This window comes from Manacus vitellinus, unplaced genomic scaffold, assembly GCF_001715985.3.
Source record: "Manacus vitellinus isolate BGI_N305 unplaced genomic scaffold, ASM171598v3 scaffold_91_pilon, whole genome shotgun sequence".
Classification (NCBI taxonomy): Eukaryota; Metazoa; Chordata; class Aves; order Passeriformes; family Pipridae; genus Manacus; species Manacus vitellinus.
The window spans coordinates 1,330,545-1,353,584 of NW_021940873.1; the positions used below are offsets into that span (position 1 = coordinate 1,330,545).

The 23,040-nt window shown below is 42.6% G+C and overlaps 1 protein-coding gene across 2 annotated transcripts in view; it reads left to right on the forward strand.

Moving 5' to 3' along the window:
- The window catches only part of VGLL4 (vestigial like family member 4), an 83,767-nt gene extending 61,700 nt beyond the window's left edge, over positions 1 to 22,067 (forward strand). For both annotated transcript variants that reach the window (XM_029965201.1, XM_008928425.3), the window contains 3 exons: positions 13,728 to 13,950; positions 16,979 to 17,096; positions 19,215 to 22,067. In XM_029965201.1, the coding sequence (XP_029821061.1) occupies positions 13,728 to 13,950; positions 16,979 to 17,096; positions 19,215 to 19,483 (610 nt within the window). In that variant the 3' untranslated portion in view covers positions 19,484 to 22,067. The remainder of the gene's footprint in view (positions 1 to 13,727; positions 13,951 to 16,978; positions 17,097 to 19,214) is intronic.
- The last annotated feature ends 973 nt before the right edge of the window (positions 22,068 to 23,040 follow it).

The following is a 23,040-nucleotide window of genomic DNA, read 5'->3' on the forward strand; positions in this document are numbered from 1 at the left end:
CGAGTTCCCGAATCCCGGGAATACAAAGACTGCCTTGTCCCAGCCGGGCACACACAGCCCTGCCCGCGGGACGCACCGCTGCCCTAAGAGTCCCCAGCTCCCCTTCCATCAGCCAGAGGTGCCCAGGCCAAAGAGCTTTAAAGAGAAATAACCATTTGAGTTCCATTATTTTTGTTTACTCATGGAGTACATCAGGCTGGAAGTTGGAGTTTGGGACAAGAAGGCTTGTGGACAGAGTATTTTCTGCTTGTTGGGATTCCCATTTGGTTTGTTGGCATTAGGATTGCAATGAAAATTAATTTCTATACAGAAATCACCTTATGGCAAAATGTTTGCAGCTGTTAAGTTGATGTCTGAGGAATAATCGTCTCTTGGTTTCTGTGATATATAATTCGGCTTTTTCTTGTAATGAAGAAAGGTCTGCACATGAATAAAGTAGTTTAATGTGTCATGCAAAATGATGTGTAGTTTCAGACGTAAACTGTGCAGACCCAGACTCTTCTGTTTCAAAATCTGGGTTGTCTTCGCTTTTGTTACAAAGAAGAATCATGTCAGTCCCACCCATAAGACTCCTGCAGTGTGGAAGCTGCCCTACACTGTGGAAGCTGCCCTACACCACAGATTTTTTACCATGAACATCCAATGGCATCTGTGCACTTTAATGACACTGTGGTAGAAATCACCAGGGCAGCCTTTAAAAAAATCTGTCCTAAAAGTGACCTGTATTCAAAGACCACAAAATAATTTGTGTTAGAACAGGCCATTTCATCCAACCTCCTGCTCAGAGCAGGGTCAGCTGCATCTTCTTCAAGCTTGTGGCAGCTCAAAGCCAGAAACCTTAAGATCTGAAGTACTCAATAAAACAAGGCCCTCCTCATTAGAGGTGGGGGCTCTGTCACTTTCCTCCTTACCATTCCCTGAGCCTGATTGAGAACCCAGAGTGGAAATGTTCTGCAGAAAATCAGGTCCTCATTGTGGAGGAGGCTCCAGCTCCAGCAGGGTTTGAAAAGATGCAGAACCGGCTTGCAGAGGTAGTGTGGGAGTTGTCAGAGAAGTTCTTTGCTGCTAACTGCTCCTTTTTGGGTTCCAAACTTCATATGGTATTAAGAAATATGTTTACACTATCACTTTATTGTGACAAATTGGAATTGGATAAAAACCCCAACACACAATTCAGAACACCCCAAGTGTTTCTCATTTGCTGAGTGAAGCATCTTCACTCAGTCCTCCGGGCACAAATATGCTCTTGAAGTATTTTACGGTTGACCTGGGCCTCTCAAATCAGTCCTGTTGAAACTGAACTCTATTGCCAGTGGAACTGATACAATGTTGCTCTTGTTGATTAAGTGGACAAAGAATCACAAGGCAGGTTTCAAACTGCTCTTCCTAATTTTTTTTTCTTTGCTTGAATGATGGACTGAATCAATCAGATGTATTTTCTTATTTACTAATGGAGATTGCACAATACACAAAATTACTGTTCAGTTGCTTCCAAGAAATATATGTTTAATTGAACCTTCAGAGGTGGACTTGAAAAAGCCACCATACCTGAGTTAATATTTAACACTGAGTTTTACAGTTCTTAGCCAAGGGGGAATTTCAGAATGCACTCCACTCCCTTTCAGTTCAAGCACGTGTAAAAGGTTTGTTATGAACAGTTCCAGGGCTAAAAGCAATCTGATTGATAGCTTATCAGTCCTTTGCAAAAATACCTATCTGTCAAAATTTGGGTATATGTTGAAGTACTTGAAAAATCAAGTAATGTTAGCTCAGGTGTCTCCTCCACTTGCAAACAGAAGGGGTTTGTTAGTGAGCTCCAGATTTCCGCTTTGATATCATGTTTCCCCCTTTCATTTTACATCTCATGTGAAGAAGCATAACCCTTCCATAGTGTGGCAAGGCTCCAAGATGCCTTGTGAGAGGAAAAGCTGTGTTAGTGTTGCACAGGGGGTCCAAGCACCCATACGGAGGTTTGGACACCCACTTAGGGAAGGTGCCTGGGCGCCTGTGCACACAGGGATGGAACATGAATCACCTAATTTGAAGGGACCCATAAGGATCATGGAGTCTAACTATTTAGTGAATGGGAAATCCCTTGAGCCCTGGTGTTGGATTTTTACCCCAGGGTGAAAGTAAAATTTTACATTATGTGAACTATCATATATTGTCATGGGGTGAAATTCAGCACCGATCCAAAAGCCTGATATCTAAGCAAGAGGCAAGAAAAGGACCTTTGCAAGCTTATTCTAAATGTATATCTCAACCCCATGGAAACAAAGGTTTAATCTCACTTCTTTCTATTTAACCATTTTCCCAGATGTTTCCTGCAGTTTGACAGATGTGCCTTTTACTAGAAAGTTGCGCTCTTGAGAATTAAAATGTTGTGGACACTGTTGCTATAGACAATGACTCTGTGAGGTTAAGATTTGGAATCAAACGTTACATGAATTTCTAGTTGAATCAGTAGTTTTGTTCCCCGGGCTGGCAGTGCTGGTGCTGGAGGGCGGCAGGCACAGCCCAGCGGGTTTAACTCCTTGCAGCGGGTCTGGCTGAACAAACATGGCTGTGATTCCCAAACATGATCTGGGGAAGGGAGCTGATGGATCTCCCATCGGATACCGGGGCCGCTCCCGGGGGACTCTTGCGCCGACAGGACGGGCGGGCCGGGGGTCGTGTCCTGCGCCGGGGGCGATGCCCGGAGTCCGGGGGGGACCCTGCCCTGCACTGGCCAGGGCTGGGCTGCGTTTGAGGTTCATCTCAAAAGAAAGCGAGGAGGGAAATAAAAGGGCTTCCCCGCCGTTGCAGTCTGGAGGGTTTGACCTCAGTGACGGGACCGCTTCTCCCAGGGGGGAGGGAATGCTGCTGAGATCCATGCGCTGTGGTGCTGAATCGGATCCAGTGGGGACGGATCCGGTGTAGATGGGTCCTGTGTGGCTGGTCACCCGTATGGATGGACCTGTGAATGGGTGCCATGGGAGTGGATACTGTGAGCGTGGACACTTATGTGGATAGATCCCGTGTGGATGGGGTCCTGGTGTGGGTGGACCCCTGTGTGGGTGTACACCCATGTGGATGGATCCAGTGTGGGTGGATCCCTGTATGGGTGGATCCCATGTCTGTACCACTCAGCTCACGCTGAGCTGCCTCTGCATTTCTTACCTAACTGCACTGGTGCTGTACACAAACTGCAGCTCCTCATTCCCAATGTAAATGTTCCTGAAGCACGGCAGGATGTGCCCAGAACGGCAGCAGCTGTACCTGTGGGACTATGTGTGCAGGGGGGATGGGATACGCCTGGTTTACTGACCAGAGCACCGGATACCTGGTGAGGAAGGAGAGGGGTGGGTTTGGTAAGCCATGGGAACAGCTTTCAGAGCATCTGGGGGGAGCTTGGCATGCTCCAGTTACTGCTGCATGTTGTGTTTGAGGTGGTGCACATGTGCTGTGCTCCGTAAGGAACAGTCACACAGTGCAGTCACGTTGTGATCGATTCCGATGTTCCTGTCACAGTCCTGCTTTTACAGTCCTTGTCTGTCCGAGTAATTTGTACCATATGTGTATGAGCCATGTGGACATGACTGACATCGCTGAGGTCGTGCTGCCTGAATGATGCCTCATGAATCTCTTAGTCACATTTTTAATCAGTAACTTTCATTATTCACAAAACAATGCTTTAAAAGGGGGGAGAGGGGAGGAAAGGGAGTAAAATCCCTGATTATTTTTGCTTGTGGTTTGCTTTTTTAACTAAAGTCTCCTTTAAACCAGAAGCTGCAGTGAGAGGATACTGTTGATTGCAGAGTGTGATGGATAACTCAAGCGCCTGAGTTGCAGAAGTGCCCTCTAAACATGCAACTGCTGCTGGGGTTGCTTTGCTTATCAGCTTTTCAAAGGAATTGTTTTACTATTGTCTTGGTTTAACAAGATTACAACTTAAAAATTAAGAGACTTCAGGTGGAAGTGTGGAAAAGGAAAAGAAACAGCTTTGCATTAACAAAGTCTGAATAAACAACAAATGGTGCAATCAAAAACTTTCAGAAGAAACAAAACAAAGTTCCAAATCCCCAGGTGGTGGTGGGGGGAGAAACCCGCAGCAATCCGGGGAGGGGGGGAATGCAGGACTGTCCCGACAGTTCAGAAGGTGCTCACAGCCACGTGTGCTGGCAGTCAGAAATGAAAAAAAAAAAGTCTTTTTCCCACAGGCAGTCTCGAAAGCAGAATACCTCGCTCTCAGATGGGTCAGTTTCTCTCAGTTGTCCTCCGCGAGGTGTCCTGTGGGGAAAAACTTCCTCTCAGGAAAAGAGAAGGAGGCGGCCAAAAACCGGGCTCCTGCTCAGTCCTGTCCCGGACGAAACCCCCAAAAGGCCCCGAACAAAGGATTCCCCGCCCTCCCCGCGCTGCCCCCACCCCCGGAGAAACGGATTCCAACGTTTCTTTTCAAACCTATGGCAACTATATTGGTAAGAATAGTTGTGCAATATACAATGAAGCTGTTACTGTATTTATAGTGCTTCTAGAGGTTTTGATAATTCAGATTTTATTAGCAATTACAAAGAGTTTCAATAAACTTCTAATGAAATGTTTATTCCTTTTATAAAACAACCTGTGAAAAAAATCTGATTTCTTAAAACCAGTTATTTATACACTATTCTCAGTCTAAAGGCCTGAAGAACCTGGGGGTTCTTTGAGAGTTGTTAAAATTTTTGTACGAAAGTGATTTATTGTACTTTCTCTGCTTTTCCCACTGCACATCAGCTAATGTTATAGTGTGTATCTGATGGATAGAGACCACAATCATAAGCTTTAAGGATCCAGGCCCTTTTCCCACTTTCTCATAAGACCCACTGAAGCTGGAAATTTGGCACAGTTAATTCCAGCACTGTGACCTTATTTTCAGAGATTGGGTTGTGTTGTTAAAGCTCTTAATAAATAAACCTGCCATTTTCATGTTGTTGGTATCTTTTACTTCCCACATCATCTCTTTGAAAAAAAATTTTTATATGCTCCTCTACTGTAAGATTTTCACTTGATGCATCTTTTAGATGATGGAACCAAGTAAAATCCTGTAAACTGGTGAGAATTAGGGATTCACAGACTGACTTAACCTGGTGCTCACTTTTACAGAAACAGTTCCATGACAGGCATTGAGTGATGAACAAAAATATTTTTTCCAAATAAAAAAAAGTAGAAAATATTGTGAGGGGCAGCCCAGTGAATCCTCTAAGAAAATGTGACTGCCATTTTTTATTTCCTCTGGCAGTCCTGCACAACTTCACCACTGAGTTTTCCTAGAGCCTGCAGAACAGACTGATGCTCCCTGGCAGTGTTGAGCACACGTGGATGTGGCTGATCTTGCTGCACTGGGACATGACCCACTGCTGTATTTTCTGTTGCAGCCTTTCTCTGCCATTGGCCTGTGGGATTCTTTGTGTGACCATAAATAGTTTTTATGGTATTTTCCAGTGACTCGGTATAAAAGGTTTGTTGCATGTGCCAAGTTGAACTTCAAAAGGATGTTAATATGGCTGAATTATAAAAGCTGCACGTGACCTAGCTCATGAATTGGTAGAATGTGGGAGGAAATGTCTGCCAGAGGTGTTTGGGTGGGCAATGCAGTGGGTACAAATGAATCCCTTTACAGCTGCCTCTGAATTTTTACAGTAACCCCTCTGACCTTCGAGCTGTTTGCATGGAAGCCTCTTTGCTCTTTCCCTGTGCTATCAGATTTTTCTTCCTGCTTGTTAGAAACTTTAGGGAAAGTTTGGAGTGTCTCTTTAACCTCGTTTTTTTATCATTTGCTTTTCTGGAAGTTCTCCCCTCCAAGCATTCAAAGTGCCTTATGGACTTGAAACAGTTCAGATTTCTGCACAGACACTTCTAGTTTCCCTTGCAGCAGTGACTTGCCTTTCTAGATCCTGTTCTGTTGATCCCAGTATCTGCATTACCCTGCCTTGCTCTCCAGAAGTGAGCACTGGCAGACTCCCTCTGCTTCACCAGCTTTGTTTGACTGTCTCAAAATAAGGTTATTGTGTCACCAAGTACCCTGCTACTATGGTGACTTCTGTAGAGTTTACTTTTGAGCTAGAAATGGAATCTTAGTTGTGGGTCCTGACTGGCAGCTGTAGAATGGAGTTTCTGGCATGCTTTGATATGTCTGAGTCTTTCACTTTTACTGAAACTACCTTCCAAAAAAGTGCTCTCTGAACTGCAGTAGCAACATCTCATAAAGACAGACCACATCCTCTGCAGTGCCTTTCTCAGCTTCCCAAATGTTTGCTTCTTCTGTCTTTTGTTCTTCACAGTTGTCAGAAATAGTTCTTCTGTTATGCATTTTTCTAGTGCAGTTGTGCAGGATTTTCCAAAGGCAACTGAAGCTACTGTTGTTCTTTCAAGAGGGAGTTATGGAGGGGTGGCTGAATCAGATAAATCTCAAAGGTTAGTTACGTGTCCTGTCTCTTTCCCAAGAACTGTGCTGTTCCTGGGCAGAGTTGGGAGAGGGAAGCCAAAGATACTCCCTTGCAGGTTAGAGGACCAGAAAGTTTCTCCTCTTTGACTAAGGGATGAATACTTTTTGTCCTCAATCCTTGAAAACTAAGTCAGAACTGGTGGCAACTGTACTCAGCTGTTGGTTCCCACCTCGAAAGAGTTAAACCAAAGTTTGAAGATGTGAAATGGGATTATGTTTATACTCCAGAAATCACTGTACATTTTAGGAAATTTTTTAAGCTTACTGCAATAACCAGTTATACCCAGACACTTGTTACTGTGGTAGTACTGAAATGCTGGAACGTTCTGTTGCTCTAATTCCACCTTTTGAACAGTTAATGATTGTTAAAATTTATGTAATTTTCCTAACAGGCTAATTCATATTTACAGCTGCCTCAGCAGAATTAATGACACCCCTTACCATTTCAGAATTTTTCAGGATATTTACTGTGTGTTAAAATTTTGTTGTTTGCATCTCAGGTATGGTTTAATTTCTTCAAAAAATTATGGAACTTTAGAATGAGCCATCAGGTGTACCAAGCAAAATGAGGACCTAAATGCAGGAGTTGTAGTAGGTTTGGAGTTGAGCAAACAGGCAGTAGCACTGCAGAGCAGAGAGATTAGTGGGCAATTTTCCCCCCCTTTTTTTGAAGGTTGAATTGCAGGTAACCTGCAGCCTGTACCTATTGCAGTGAGGTAACTTTGTTAGTGTTTCTGCATTGTATATGTACATGTGTTCCAGCAGTGATGTAACTTTTCATTTAATGAATCCCAGCATTTTACTTATGGATGGAATGAGTGATTACTTTTATGAAGAAACCAGTGCTACCTTTTAAAACAATCCTTTGAGTGTTGGAGCAAAGATGGCCAAATATTAAAGAAAAAATTCCTGTGAGAAAATAAGTAGGATCTGAGGTTGTGCTAATTGATTTTACTGTACATTTGATTTAGATTTCAGTTTTGTGGGTTTGGCTTTGGACTGAGTTCTTACATCCTGTGGTTCTCTTACATTCTTTCATACTTGTGAGTATTAAGCCTTCAGGAAGAGAAGCTCATCTGTATCTGAAAATTTGTGCTTGATGCAGGCAGTAATGGGACACTCCTTTATGCATTTCACAGCTTATTATTGATTACTTTACTGTGAAATCTGTCCTCTTTGTTGATTCCATTTGTAAGTGACAATCTTGTCCGAGATTTTGTCTCTGAAAATCCTGTTTTGATGAGGATAAATATAGAAAGTCTGACCTGTGTTTGTTTATATGTAAGATTATCCTATTTGTTAGAGTATTTTCAGCGGTTTAGACTTCTCATTTCAAAGGTCTTTCCATCAGCTGTAGCACTAAGCTGAAAAAAAATATCATTAATTGAAACTTTTTAAGGGAAGGAACTGCAGAATTCCAGCTACAGAGGAGTGGGGAGAGCAGGGAAAATTGGTGTGGTTGGTGCATGTGTGATTTGGACTCTGAGAGAACTTGTATAAATATGATGTTTAATTTCCCAGACTGGGGCTGGTGCTCAAGTTAAAAATTCAAAAGAACAAAAAGCTCTTTTCTGGGAGGAGTTAACTTTAATTACTGGTGGCAGGAGAAGCTTCGAGGCAGTGCTTGAAATCCTGGGTGGCTCTCAGGACTTGTTTGTAGCCTGAAGCAGAAAGTGAAGGCTCAGCCCTTGTTTCTATCCTTGTTCAACTACACTGGGATGGGCAAAGGGCTGGAGGATGTTCCAGGCCAGGCCAGACCTGTGGCAGAGCCCTCCATGGCCAGCTGGCCCCAGCAGGACCAGAGCAGGAGACAGGGATGCTCCAGTGCTGCTTCCAGAAAGGCCTTCCCGGGAGAGCAGTTGCCAGCTTGACCTGTGCGTTGGTACAAAAACATGAGCTTTAGTTTGGCCAGGTTTCCTGCAGGGATGGAGATACTGTACAAATAATGTTAAAATATCAGCAGTGGCAAAGAAAGGGAGGACATTCATTAACTTTCTTGGGAAACCCTGTCGTGTGTCCAGGTTCTGTGGCAGGAGTGATTCCTGCAAAGACAATGATCTCTGCAAGTTGCCTCTTTGAAGGCTTTTTGGAATGGAGTACTGAGCCATAAAAGGAAAAGGCTACTTGAAGGAACTGCGAAGCATGAAGTTAATAAAGCAGGATAGGAAAGGGTTATATATTTAGATGACAGTCATTCAGAGGAGATGTGGTTTGAAGAGGGCATTGGGCTGTTTGGGGTATTTTTTCATGTTATAAATACTTCAGATGATTGGCTGACAGAGCAAAGTGATATTACTTTCAGGTTTTATTTGGGTTGTTGGGGGTTTTTTTAAGTCAATTCAGCTTGCTTAAAAAAAATCTGAGTAAAGAACACTCTGGATTTTTCCCTATGCATATGCATATGCATCATTGTATTTTGAAATACCATCTTAAATTCTAGATTTCCCACCTCACAGTAACACAAGTAATGTAGATAAAAGTAGATACTTTCACAGGAAATGATCCCCGTCATGTGGAGCAGATATTAAGTATCAGTGGATTATAGATCCTTAAACAATCTCTAACAAAAGCAGCTGTCCTCTTTCAGACTTCAGAGTTAATGAATAAAGACAATAAAAGATGTTAGAAAATAAATATTACAAAGATGCTAAAAATATTTAAATCATATTTGACTTGTTACACAAATGGAAGTTTACTCCCAAGCAATATTATGCATTGTGTTTGTGTAAAGAAAACATTTTACATAGTTGTTCTTTGTGCAACACACTCCCCTGTGCAACCATTTCAAGTCAGAGCTCTGGTTCTGCCAAAGAGAGTGTGATTTCTTCTCTTGGAGGTACAGTAATGCTTTTGGCAACTGTTCCTTAAGGATCTGCAGGCTGAAAGTGAGTGCAAGCAAAACTGTCCCCTTCACTGGGCCTCTTTTTTCCCTTTTCCTTAAGCAGCTGGCAGAGTTCTCTTGTTCCCGTAGCAGAGTGTGAATTACCCCTACTCAGTGCCAGCGCACAGAACAGCCCTGGCTGAAGGGTCTGCAGCAAAAAATGCAAACAATGCATTTGAGTCCCTTTGAGCTGGTTCTGAGGAGGGCTGGAGCATTGCTTTCAGTAGAAATTTCTTTAGAACCAGACTGCAGCAGAATTCCAGTCAGGATGTGTGTGGTTTTGGTATGACATCCACCCGAGCACATGATGCTTGGTAAGTGCTGGAGTCTGGGTTATGATTCATTGGGAAGCAACATGGGAAACAATTGTCTGTTTTTCAAGTGTTGGAGAAATTAATTTTAGGTTGTAATTGTAATTTTGCTAAAATAAACCTACAAGTAGCTGGAATTACCTGTGTTAGCAGGGAGGAAGGGTGGTGGATATGACTGATGGTCTCACCATGGGAATTGCTATTTTTTAAGCCAGTAGAGTTGCACTGCACGTGGAGCCCAGGGTTGCATATGCTGGTTTTTAAGATGAAGTGGAGTCTGGGGATGGCAAAGCTGTTTAGACAGCTAGATTTATTTGTGATATATATTTTTAAGTTCTTTTTCAAACTTGATCAGAAATCCTTCTTTGTAATTTTCTGCCCTTATGTTTGACCTAAGAGATGCATTTCTCCTTGTTCAGTGCACGTGGAATGTTTAAACTGATGGACTTCAGTGAAATGTAATTATCTTCATACACATGCAGTTTTGCTGCCCCCTCAGATAAAGTGTCTAATAGCAAAACAAGAATGACTTCTGTCAATAATAATAATTAATCATTTTGAAATTGTAAAAAAATTTCCATTTCTAATAGAAAATTATTTCTAAAGTGTCATTTTAAACTAAAGTTACTTAATAATGGGAAATTGATGAATACCCTATAAGTAATTTTAAGTACAATTGTCTTACAAGTGGAGTCGGATATCTGTAGGATTTGCTGTTTATATTTAAATAGGAGGGACTAACAAGTGCTGGTGTATTTTCACAAGGGCAGAACTATTACATTACTGTCCTACACAGTGCTGTAACATTTCCAGCTGGGCTCAGAAAAAACAATATCTGATGTGGAAGTAGAAGCTTCAGATATTTTTCTTTTTTTTTGCAAAGACTACATAGTTGAAGGTAGATGAATTGAGGAGAGGATCTTTGAAGAGTGGAGTATAAAACAGTTCCCTGGCCAGAAGAGGAGTTGTTCTAATTTAGGAAGAGGATATTATTTGCTTACAGACAGGACTGGGGTGCGGCCTGCTGAGATTGCTGAGATAACTCAATAATTTTAGGTGTCTTAAGGGAAAGTCTGCCTGCTGTGCTTGTTCCTGGCATCAGTCTGATCTCATTGCCCAGTTTCTTGGTCCCTTCCAAAAATCTTTGCAGGAAAGTGTTGTTGGGGTTTTTTTGTGTTTTGTTTTTTGTTGAGTTGGGGTTTTTGTTTGGTTTTTTGTTGGTTTGGGTGTTTTGGGGGCAGCAAAACTACCAGTTCACCCCTATTTAGGGCTGTGACTTTTTGTTTAAAGTGAGGATGAGTGAAATAGGTGCTGTTGTGTAAAATGGAAAATGTATTTTGCTTGGAAATTTCAGTAAGTTTGTTCATCAGTGGTCACTTGACAGCCCCACTCCCCAGTAAATGCAGCACTAAGTTGTTGAAAAGTGTTATAAGACTAAACCCCCAAACAACTGGTGTAGTTACATTTTTTTGACTCATTTTACAAATATTTTTGGTGGAGGAAACTAAATTTTTCCCTTGAAAATCAACTTGTCCTTATTAAAACAGAAAAATTCTGAACAGAGATTATTTTTTTCTTTGAGGGAGTGAAAAGGAGGAATGTGCTGGAGCTGTAGGTGGTTTTGCAACCTCCAAATGGTCATTTAAATTGTAGTAGACCAGATAATATTTTGTTGAAAAGTAAGAATTTGGCTTGCAGCCGCCAAAGATTCTTCATTGCAGGACGGAGAACAAGCCATCCCTACACAGCCTTCATTTAAACGGTGATTTTTTTGCCGTGGCTTTCCGTGTTGCTGTTTCCCAGGATGTCTCATGGCTGCTGTGCTATTTCTGAAGTTCCCCGCTTGCTTCCTCGGGGTGGGGCAGGAGGGTTTGGTTGTGTCCAGGAGCTGTTTCCATACTGTAATTCAAGAGGAGGCTACTGTATGTTAAATATAGTCCCCGACGCTGCCATTAACTCACATTTGCATCAGTCATTAGCTCAGAGCGCTGCAATTCCAAACTTTCCTGCTGAGCGCTGCTCCTGCTGAGCAGTGCAATTGAAATAGGCCTGAGGCTGGGAGAGCCATTCCTGCTGGATTTGAGCTGCTTTATGCTGTCCAAATCCAGCCTGCAGAGAGGTTTGGGAAACACAGGGTGTTCAGGGACCATCTTGAGCACCAGCTGTGAGACCTTCGAGGCTGGATCTGCTGGTCTGGATCTGCTGGTTGGTTCTGCTGACCTGCAACTGCTAATTTGGAATTAGTTGAAAGAGATGGGGGGCAGAGCAGGGGGATCCAAAGGGTTATAAATCCTATTGTTATGCTGTTGGCTGTTCCCTCCTAAGCATGCCAGGGGAATCTGCTTGAGGGCTGTGTCCTGAGGTTCTCAAGTCACTGGTTGCCTGACATCATATTAACCCTGTCTTTACCACAATAAATGAAATTTGATTCAGGCAGCAATAGCAGATTTCTGTACAACCACGTGACCAACAATAGCACTGAAGAACTGTGAGAAGTTTCTCAACACAGCAGAGATCTGGATCCTCATCCCTAGAAAGATGATCACTTTTCTATCTTTTACCTGAGAGGGGCCACAAAGATATGGGAACAGGTTTTATCTGAATAAAGTATTATATTGGGAAAAAAAGGTTGTTGAACAGAGATGAACTTGGGAGTGGCATGAAGATGATGAGCAGGGAGCAATGGCTTTGTCTCTCTCCTAATACAAGAATCGAGGCAAAGCAGACCAAGACAGATTTTAGGTTAAAAAGAAACAAAAAGAGTCCGTGAAGAAAAGGTACTAACAAAGTATGTCGTTTAGACTGCGGAATCCCTGGCCACAGGATGCTGGTGAGGCTAAAAGATTCAGGACTGGCCAGGATCCAGGACAGGATCACCATGGGACATCCCCACACCCTGTCTGGGTGTTTTAGGGGTTCCTTATTTCCCTTGACTGGCAGGGCTTTTTTCCCCTCAGCCTTCCTTTTGGAGACATTTCCTCAGATATTGAAACAGGCATTAGCTTTTTGAACTTGTAAATTCAGTATTGAATTGATTCCTTTTCTCTCTCTGCCTAATATTCATCAGCATTTTTAAAGGTTGCTCCTGCATATTAATTTGCTGTGATATGCTTTAAAAGATGGGAGGAAAACCACTTTGAGTTTTACCCACTTATACACAGGACACATAGGACGCTTCATTAGTACTTCAAGAATCTTCTGAAGACAGGTTTTATTTTGCACAAAGCCAGCTTTCTCCTCTGGTGCCTTCCTATGGGAAGGATTGATGGAGTTTGCAGTTTGAAACTCAGTGACCAGTCCCTGCAAGTGTGTGAACTCTTACAACACTGGTACTCCCCAGACTGCCAGTGATACCCACACTTCCCTGGGTTATGAGTGAAGTGCCTTTCCCTTGAGTCACTGGTTTGCCTTTAATGACAATTATACTGCTGTATGGAAACTGAAGTCTCTCATCCCTAGATACAAACCCAGCTTTATTTCCATTGCAATGAATGATAGACTAATTATGTGAGCACATCTCCTGGGATTTACTTTTCAGGAGTAGTTTGAAATTACTCTTTTGAAAGAGCAGTTGTAATTAAGTGATTCTGAGGTAAGTGCAGTGTAGTTTACTTTTTCGTCATTTTCTGCTCTGAAGATTTTGCTTCCTGCCTTGACTCACTGCATTTTTGCTGATATCAACTGTGTCTTTTCAGTAAAATAAACTTTCCTTGGGTTTCAGCAGTGAATATTGCAGTGTTAGGAGAGGGAGTGGGATTAACAGTATGTTAAATGAGGAGTTGTCTGATCTTAAAAAAGTTGTCACTTTAACTCGGTGCATCTGAATGAATATCTGAAGAAATTCTACAGTGAAGAGAAATGCTGGCTGCCAGAGGTTGCAAATCGGGATGATTGGCTTCACTTTGCAGGGAGGAGGCTGGATAGACCAAGGGTACCTGGCTGAGGGATTGATTCTACACCTCCCACAGCCCAAGCAAAGCACATTTCCTGGTGTTTCATTACAGGGATTTGATGTTGCATATCTCAGAAGAGCTTGGAACAACAGTAAGGCCTTTTTTCTTTCCTGCCTTAGAAACAAGACTTCCAACGGGGATTACCGGAAGGAGCACCGGGAGAGGAGTCGCAGCCCCATTGAGAGGGCAGCTGCCCCGACAATGAGCCTTCATGCCAATCACATATATGCCTCAATCCCAAGCTTGAGTGTGGATCAACCTCTAGCACTGACCAAAACCAGCATGGACGCAACCAGGACAGTTGGCATCACACCAGCACTGACTTCTGTGGAACGGCAGCAGGTACGGGCTGGCAGGAGCTGTGTGGGTGGAGAGTGTTGGCTGTGGACACAGGGAGGACTCCCAGGTATAAGCAGAACGTTTTGTGAATTACAATAGAGAGGAGATACTATTCCTCAGGCAAAATGTATTTTAAAAACACGCAGTGAATGTCATCGTGTGTAATGTGAATATATCACTGCTGTGTAAATGTATCTGTCACAGATTTCTTGGCCTTTCTGCTTTCCCTGACGCAGGTGTTTTAATTGGGAATGCAAAGTGTGTGGTTCAGTGATGTCCCAGTACCTGCTAGGCAATGACTGATGCAATTTGCAGGTAGTTGCAAATTGATGCAATTGTGCCCCTCTTGGTGATCCATGTGTGCTCCCCTCCCCTCTGTCCCGGCTCTCTCCCACCAGGACTGCTGAAAAACGGGTGCAGGACAAAAAGGGCATAAGGGAAAATTTTGCACTGAATGTTCCAGGTGAAAGAAACTGGAATGATCTTAGTTGTTTTAGCCAGCCAAAAGCTGCATTGTTCAGAGCAATGTTGTGTCACTAAGTCATAACAACTTTTCCTAAAGCCAAGTAATTGTTTTTTATTATTTTATACTTTATTTCCATATGCTGGAGTGGTTGTTGGAGGGTTTTTTTTGTTGATTGGTTGTTTCTTGACTTTCTTGCACATTGCACTTGTTCTGCTTCAGAAGTGCTGAAGATGAGCCTATGCAGGTTCTACAAGAACAGTTAAGTGTCAGAATTGCTTCGATCCCTCTTACAAGTGGAGAGACAAAGCAAGAGAATTGAGTTGTGATGAGCTGCAGCACTGAGAAATGAAACTGGCCCATGTACCCAAATCCATCCTTCCTTCCTTCCCTCCTGCAATGATGCCTGCAAAGGGTGAACACATGGAGTAGATGGTTTTTCACGTGCTTTTCACTGGAGCCATCAACTTCCCATCCCCTGTGGATTTCCACGGGGGTTGGCTGTGTACACAAGTCCCTCACATTTTGCTGTGCCAAACCGCAACTTCGCACTGCTGCTCTCTCACACCCCTTGGCAGTCGCTTGCAGAGCTACTGTTCAGTGCAGGTCGGCTGTTCCTTGCTCTTGGTTATCAGTGATGACAGAAGAGAAGGGACAGGCTCCAGTGACAACACCAGTGCCCGCTGACAGCATTACTGCTGTGTCCCTGCTCAGCAGCTGCACCACTGACATTCTGTCTGACCTGGGCTGATTCCTGCTGCCCAGTACTGGATTCCTCTCTCCTGTCATCTTTGATGGTCTGAATTAGATTACAGTCATTTTTCTTGGGAAAATAGGATGTTGAGGTAAGACCTTGCTAAGATCATGGAATTAGAAATCATCCAAAATAAAAAGTCTAGTGATAAAAAGAAACCTTAGGTTGATGATTCATTGTTAGGTTTTGTGGGTTTTTTTCACCTTAACATGTTGAACGGGATTTCATCTTACTCTGTTTCTAATAAACAGGTGGGGAAAAATGTCCTTCTTATTTTCAGCAAGGCGGGGTTATTCTGTATTCCGTTGTACTCACTGCTACTAAATCCTCAATTTACCTCAGTATTTTCATACAAGTGCCTGTATTCTGCTCAGTGCTCTGTACACACACACAGCCACAGCAGAGGACTCTCTAAGATGCCTTATCCTGCCTTCATGGTATTGGCACATGGATTCCTGAGGCATTATTACCTGTCTGTCTCTACTTCCCACCTCTTACATGTCCAAAATACTCTTTTGAAAAGATTAGCATACATACCCTTCTCAAAAAAACGCTTCGAAGAGGTACAACATCTTCACCTCTTTAGAAAATAAATACTTCCCCATGTGAAATGCTTCCAAAAAATCAAATACTTCCTTTCTTTTCTTTATTTCCTGTTTTTTTACTTTGTTGTCAGTGCAGTGAGATGTAGCTAGCCTGTTGTGTAAAATTCCTGTTGTGTCCTGTCCTGCCAAATGGTGTTAAACCTCCCTGAAAAGCTCAGCTCTTTTACTTTACAGATCTTGCTCTTTACTAGTAAGAGCAAGACTTCACTGGCCTTGCTCTTACTCTACCTAAAGAACCACCTTCTTCCCCACTGACCTTGTGTCAGGGTAATGCAGTGATTTTTGTGGGTTTGCTTCACAGATTTGTAAAATGGACAAGAAGTTAAATTACATCAATTCTGTTAATTTTTTTTGAAAACTTAACAATTAACTTGCATTGAGTATAATGGACTATTTGTATCAGAAAATATACCAAAGATGCAAAGCAAATCTATTCCAATACCTGTGTTCTTTCCCTTCAGCCACCTGGAGAAACTGGGACATTTCTTTTCCCAAGGCCTTGTTTCAATGTAACATTTACATAGTAAACAACTATAAAAAAGAGTATTTTATGTTTACACTTTGTACAGAGTATAGGTGGCAGAGCTATGATGATGTAATATAGATTTTGGGAAATTTGCATGTGTTGAGAATGAAAAAAGATTATGTTAATTAAGTAGTGCTGGAGAGCAGATTAATTACAACAGGAAAGTATTTGTGGTCAAGACTGGCTCAGGAGCTCTTCACATTATACATTACTTTGTGTCTGCAGTATAGAATACAGAATTAGAGCTAGGAAAACTCAACTTCTGAATGAAAAACTTGGGTAACACCAAGATGACAAATACCTGTAAAATCTGCAAAGCCCTTCTGAGTCCTGGAATGACACGGATGTGTGGCCGTAGGATGAAACATACATTTAATGTGTTGACATTTGACATTTAGTGCTGCATATGGAATGTCTGTGAGGTTGAAACAGTCACTGTAAAATCATTTTAATGCTTGTAATGATTCGCTTTCACACTGCCCTTTTTCTGTGTGGCCACTCACCACTTTATTTCCGTAACGGTGGAATTTTGGAATTTTAAGTGCGGATTTTTTTTTTTTTTAAAGCTGAATAATTTGGGGGGTTTAATGTGCTTTGTTGAATCGGATAGTTCATGGATTTAATTGGCGCTGCTGTGGCTGATTGCCTGAGTGAGTGATAGCTTTCCTGTGTGTCCCCCCCAGAACCGTCCCTCTGTCATCACCTGTGCCTCTGCCAACAACCGCAACTGCAGCCTCTCCCACTGCCCCGTCGCCCACAGCGGCTGCGGCTCCGGGCCTGCCTACAGGAGACCCTCCAGCAGTAAGTGACACCTCCAAACTCCCCACGGCCTCAGGAGAATCCCAGGAGAACAGAATGGGCTCACCAACCTTAGCTGGTGCAGGCACTGATGTATTAACAGCAATTAAAAAAGAGGTGAAACAATGGACACCTCTTTGTATATCTGCTCCCTGGACATGCACTTTCTAACCATCAATCCTGTGCCACTGAAGAAAGTACCAATTCAAAGTAAGGGGGGGGGGAGGAGAGAGGTGCTCTTTCTTCTTGTTTTGAAAAGCTGCTTTAAAAAAAACACCCCACACAGACAAATAAGTCATTATGTTTATTTTAGTCCATCTGACAAACAGCAGCCAGGGCCAGCAGATCCAACTATGGAACCATATTTTAGGAGCTGTAGTTTCTCCAGTCTTTCAATAGCCAGTAAACTCTTACTATTCAGCTGCAGTCACAAAAATCTTTCCTGCAGCTACAAATACTCTTCCAAAGCCCATACCCTCCACCCAGCTCTGCATGGATAACACAAAAAGCTTTGGAGGGCAGTTGCTACAGCAACCCAAGCAGGAAGTTTTAACTTTCTGCCTTCTATAGTACTTTTTATGAAATCTGTTCAGGCAATACTTGCTGGGAAACCTGGGCCCGTTTCTGTTCATCTCTCCCACTGCAGAGTGGAAAAGCCCAAGGGAAGCACAGCCCTTTCATGTCAAGTCCTTTACCTGCTGAGGCAGAGCTTTAACACAGCATTGCTGAAAGGTCACGGCAGTGGGGCTTCGTAAACCTGGATGTGTCCATGGAACAACACCAGTGTGTTGTAGGCAGGAACCTAGAAGTCTATAGTAGGGTATTAGTATTATTAGTAGCAGTATTTTTTTGATTTTGTAAAGCTCAGTGTATTGTTGATAACTAGATTTAGAAGCTGAAGTGCTAACTAGAATTAGAATTAGAAGCTGAAGGAGACCCTTAGACTCTTGAACAAATCAGTCAATAGGGACCTCAGCTGTTACAAGTTTTCTCATGAACTGGTGTTACTGGTCTCAGGAGAGCTGCAGGAGACCTCAGCTGCACTTACATGGGCTTGGGAAGAAGGGTAAGGGTTTCCAGAAAAGATTTGTCTCCTGTCAGGTGAAGAGGTTTATGCATGACACTCACGTTTATTTTGGGATCAGTCAGACCTTGCTGTAGCACAGATGCCAGTGCCATGGATCCCGACAGTTCCAAGTGCTTTCTGAAAGATAATTCTCATTTAGACACAGATACTGTTTCTAAAACGTAGAACTGCAGCTCTCTCATATTTAGTCTGAGGAATTACTGTACAAAACCTGTCTTTTCAGGTTCTTTGTTCCTTTTTTAATAGTATTATATCAGTTTAATGCACCCAGTGCAAAGGTAATGATTTCATTTAGTTTGCTGACTGCTCCAAGCACAAGTGTGTGAAGTAAGATGAAACCCTGAGGTCAGCTCTTGGCACGTAATTTAGAATGAGGGCGCCTCACACCTGACTGGGACGTGATTTTAAAGAACCATTTACATCTTCAATTCTGTTTAAGCCTAAAGAATTTACTATGTTATTGTTCAGGGAGAGGGTTTCCACAGAATTGCAGCTGTAGCTATTAGTAGGCTGAGGGAGAATATAATTATATATAAAATGCTCACCTGTTGCAGGTCACAGAAATGCAAAAATACTTAACTCCATTTTTACTTCTTTTCATTTTCATTTCTTCTTCCCCATTTCATTCACTAACAGTCCCCTAATGATGTAAGGAAGCCTGGCCTCGTGCTGAGACAGAGGCTTTTCATGAGGGCTTGTAGTGACAGGACAAGTGGCCTTAAGTTAAAGGAGGGTAGATTTAGATTGGATATTGGAAAGAAATTCTTCCCTGTGAGGGTGGTGAGACCCCTGGCACAGGTTGCCCAGAGAAGCTGTGGCTGCCCCATCCCTGGAAATGTCCGAGACCAGGCTGGACAGGGCTTGGATCAACTTGGGCTAGTGGAAGATGTCCCTGCCCATGGGATTAGCTTTAAGGTCTCTCCCTACCCAAACCATCCTGTGTTTTGTGACAGAAATACAGGAGAAAATGTGGGTTGTGGATCCAGCCCTTGGTGCCAGGGTTCTAACACATCCTGTGCCTCCTTTCCCCGCAGCCACCACTGCCTGTGACCCGGTGGTGGAGGAGCACTTCCGCAGGAGCCTCGGCAAGAACTACAAGGAGCCTGAGCCAGTGGCAAACTCGGTGTCCATCACGGGCTCAGTCGATGACCACTTTGCCAAAGCACTGGGGGACACGTGGCTGCAGATCAAGGCTGCCAAGGACGGCGTCTCCAGCAGCCCCGAGTCAGCATCGCGGCGGGGCCAGTCTTCCCCTTCCTCCCACATGGTCAATCATAATCACTCACCCTCCGTGGTCTCCTGAGGAGAGGACCCTTCCCTTTCTCAATTTGCATGGTTTCACTGAGCTTTGAACAGTGCTTAGGTAGTGTTGGGGGAGGAGAGCTTAGTTTTCAACACGTTATTGTGTACTCACTTTTTTTTTTTGTGAAAGGGTGCCCTTAAAGACAATAGCAGGAACTATTTCATAAAGATTCATATGATGTAGCATCCTTTTTTCCTGCCTCAATTACCAAAGAAACCTCTGATGCAAATCTGCTGCCCCTTAAGAAAATAATGCACGCTAATCCACAAAAGCCATTACACTTAGTTGGTTGACCCCAGTCCTTTTTGCTTTTCTTAGCTTCTTAAGACTAGAATTTGTCTGGTTTGCTTACATTGCTTTTTTTTTTTTCCCTCTGTGAAGTAATTTTGTATGTATATACTTGAAAAGAACTGTTATGTATGATTTGCACTATTGGAGGAGGACTGAAGTTGCACAGCAACTTTCTGGAAGAGGCTAATATTTTGAGGGCAAACTGCTGAAAAAAGGGTTTAAGGATGACATTTTTATCAGTTTGATTTTTCTTAAAGCAAAACAGCTTAGGAAGGGGAAGTCTCATACAGGTTATAGGTCTTTCTCTCTTTAGATTTCAGGTGCTTAGTGCTTGCAACTGGACTGCATAATTTACAGAACACGGGCATTTTTTCCTAAACACTGCAGTTTGTTAGACTAGAGCTGAGGTTGGAGGGTTCCATAGTGCTTAACGATGCATGTTTTATAAAAAATAGCTGGTATCTATTAATGTATAGACAGTAAGAATCATAATACTTATTAGCTTTTCTTCAGAACTAGTTTATTTTTGTCAGTAACAATCCTAGATATACTTACTGCTGGTACAGTTGTACTCTATGGTATTTGTATTTGATATTCACTTTAGCAGCAGCCAGCATCGAGGGCAGCCTCAGGACAGGCCTCGTGCCACCCTTGGAGCTGGTGGCTGCTGGCACAGGATGCTGAGCTCTGCGCAGGTCCAGCCACCCTCCCTGGTTGCAGCACTGCTGCTTCACAGGGATCTGCTTCCTAAAACCAAGTCTGTGTAATCTACCCTTAACTAGCTGCAGGAACTGCTACTGTTATGGATCTTGGCTGGACAACAGATTGTTACAGTTTGTGACATATGATCTTTCTTTCTGTCTTTTTTTTTTCCATTTTCTTAAGCCTATTCCTAAACCGATGCCAAGTTGCAGCAAACATTCCTCCAGTAGAGACTTTATACAGGTATTACTGCATTTATTATCATTTGCTATATTGATAGCTACTAACTAGAAATTAGGTAGTAGAGGCAGGCATGAAACCACAGCTGTGCTAGTGCTAAGAGCTTCTCTTTTTCTTGTTAAGTGTAACTACTCTCCCCCGTACATTCCATCTTCCCAATACAGTTGCAGCTAGGGCTTTTTTTTATACTGGGTTACCTGAAACGATTGGTTCAGTGTAGAAAATGAGAACTAGTTGGAAGATGAACTACACGTGATGTATTATGGACTGTGTTACAGTATTGGGTCCACTGTGGCTTTTATTTTATGCCTCTTTTTTTTTTTAAAGTTAAGCTATTTAATTTGGAAAGGGTGCAGGGTAGAAAGAGATGGGGAGATTGGCTCTTACTCTTGGTGAGAAGGTGGCTGCTCAGTTTTCTTTAAAAAAAAAAAAATAATATAAAAAAACCCCAACATCTAAGCCCCCAGTTTTACACATTTCACTACCATCTTACTGGGTAGTCAACGCTTCCTTGCTTTGGCATTCAGTACCCTACTCTCTGTAGGAAGATTGTTAAAAGAACACTTTTTTATATAGGTAACTTTAAGACCATCGTTACGCTGTGCGTAAAGAATGTACAGAGAAATTTGTAGGTATTTTTTGAGGAACAATTAATTTGTTAATGATATGTAGCTATTTAATTTTTCCCTTTCCTTTATTGTAATCATTCATTTATTATTTTTTTTTTTGGTTGGAGAAAAAAGTTGATCTTTTTTTTTTGTTGTAGATTTGTCTGTAATACAGTAAAAGTGCAGGAACACAGTTATTCTATGAGGACACTGCATTAGCATTAATAGCCACTCATTTGTTATTGCTAGAGGCTACTGAGCAGTATAACAGTCAATACTAATACTGTAGATGGACTCTGTGGAAAATGTGACTCCTATATTTCTTTGTAAACACAAGTAAGATAATGGTTTTAAAGCTAATATTTTCAATAATAGCTGTTTTACAAGGTTACATTTACTTATCTGAGATAGGTAAATGGATTTGAGGGCAATAAAGATTTAATGTGCTATGATGTCCAGTAAAACATATATTATTGGACACCACAATGTCATGAAAGCCAAAGGGTTGGGGGGTGGTGGAAGGACGCTAAACTGAACTCACCATCACGAGACGTGGTGAAGTTTCTTCACAGAGCCAGGTTATCTACAGTTCAGTTTAAACAATTCTCTCTGTGTTTGTAAATCTGTAATATACCATTCTTTTGTGGCCTTGTTTCACCTGGAAAAAAAAAAGGTTTGGCAGGCCATCTTTTTTTTTTGTACTTAAAAGTAGCCTTAAAGAACAATAAAGTGCTCTTAAATCACAGGTGTGTTCCTATGCCTCTGTATTGCTTGGCAAGAGAGGAAATTGGTGTCTGTGCCTCTGGAGCTGGAAGCAGAAACAAGCCTCTGGTCATGTCCTGGTCTCCTTCCAATGAACCCACCTTGTTCAGGATGGTGACCCCACCAAAGGGGCTGCCACAGCCTCACCTGAGCCTTGGCAGGGGGGTCCCTACAAGACTTTGTCAAGAAAAAAATATTTTCAGCAACAAAAAGAATCTGTTGCTGCCCCAGCAGCTGTGCTGGGCCTAGAGGAGCTCACCAGCAGCTGCTCCTGAACAGGGACTGGTTTGGAAAACACCAGCTGGTCCTGCATTTCTGCCTCATTCATAAAATAACCAATGTCTCGATTTTCTTCCATTTCATTTGTCCCACAACTTCTTCAGGTGTTACCTAGAGAACAGGAAGAAGACAACTGTATTTCAAATGTCAACATCCACCATCTTGTGTTCCAGGTAAGGTGCATTCTAATGGCAGATCATTCATTCATCAACTGAAGATGGTTAATCCTTAAAAACAAGTGTTCTAATTACCTGAGTTTAAGAAAGATTGGTGAACCAGGCAAGAGCCTGCAGAGGGCTTTTCAACACTGAATGCATGAGAGGGGGTTCCAAAATTAAAAAAGGAGCCCCTATAAAAGTAACAAGACGCAAAGTTCCTGTTTGAGCAGTGGGGCCTAAATGGTTTGGAAACACAACAGGTCTGGCTTGGCTGTCCAATGGCTGGGCTTGGGGTGGGAGAGATTCCGTGAGACCCCTTCTAGAATGATTTAACACACCTGAAACACATCCCTCTGGTGGAAAGAGGCCTAAATCCATGTTGTGAGGGTGTGTGGGAGGGAGTCCAAGGACAACACGCCCCGCAAGCCTCACAGTCTGCTTTCCAAGGGGAGCTGGTTTCCTTTCAGGAAAAAGTCATCCTTGCACCAAAGATTTTGGGGAGGGGGGTGTCCATGAG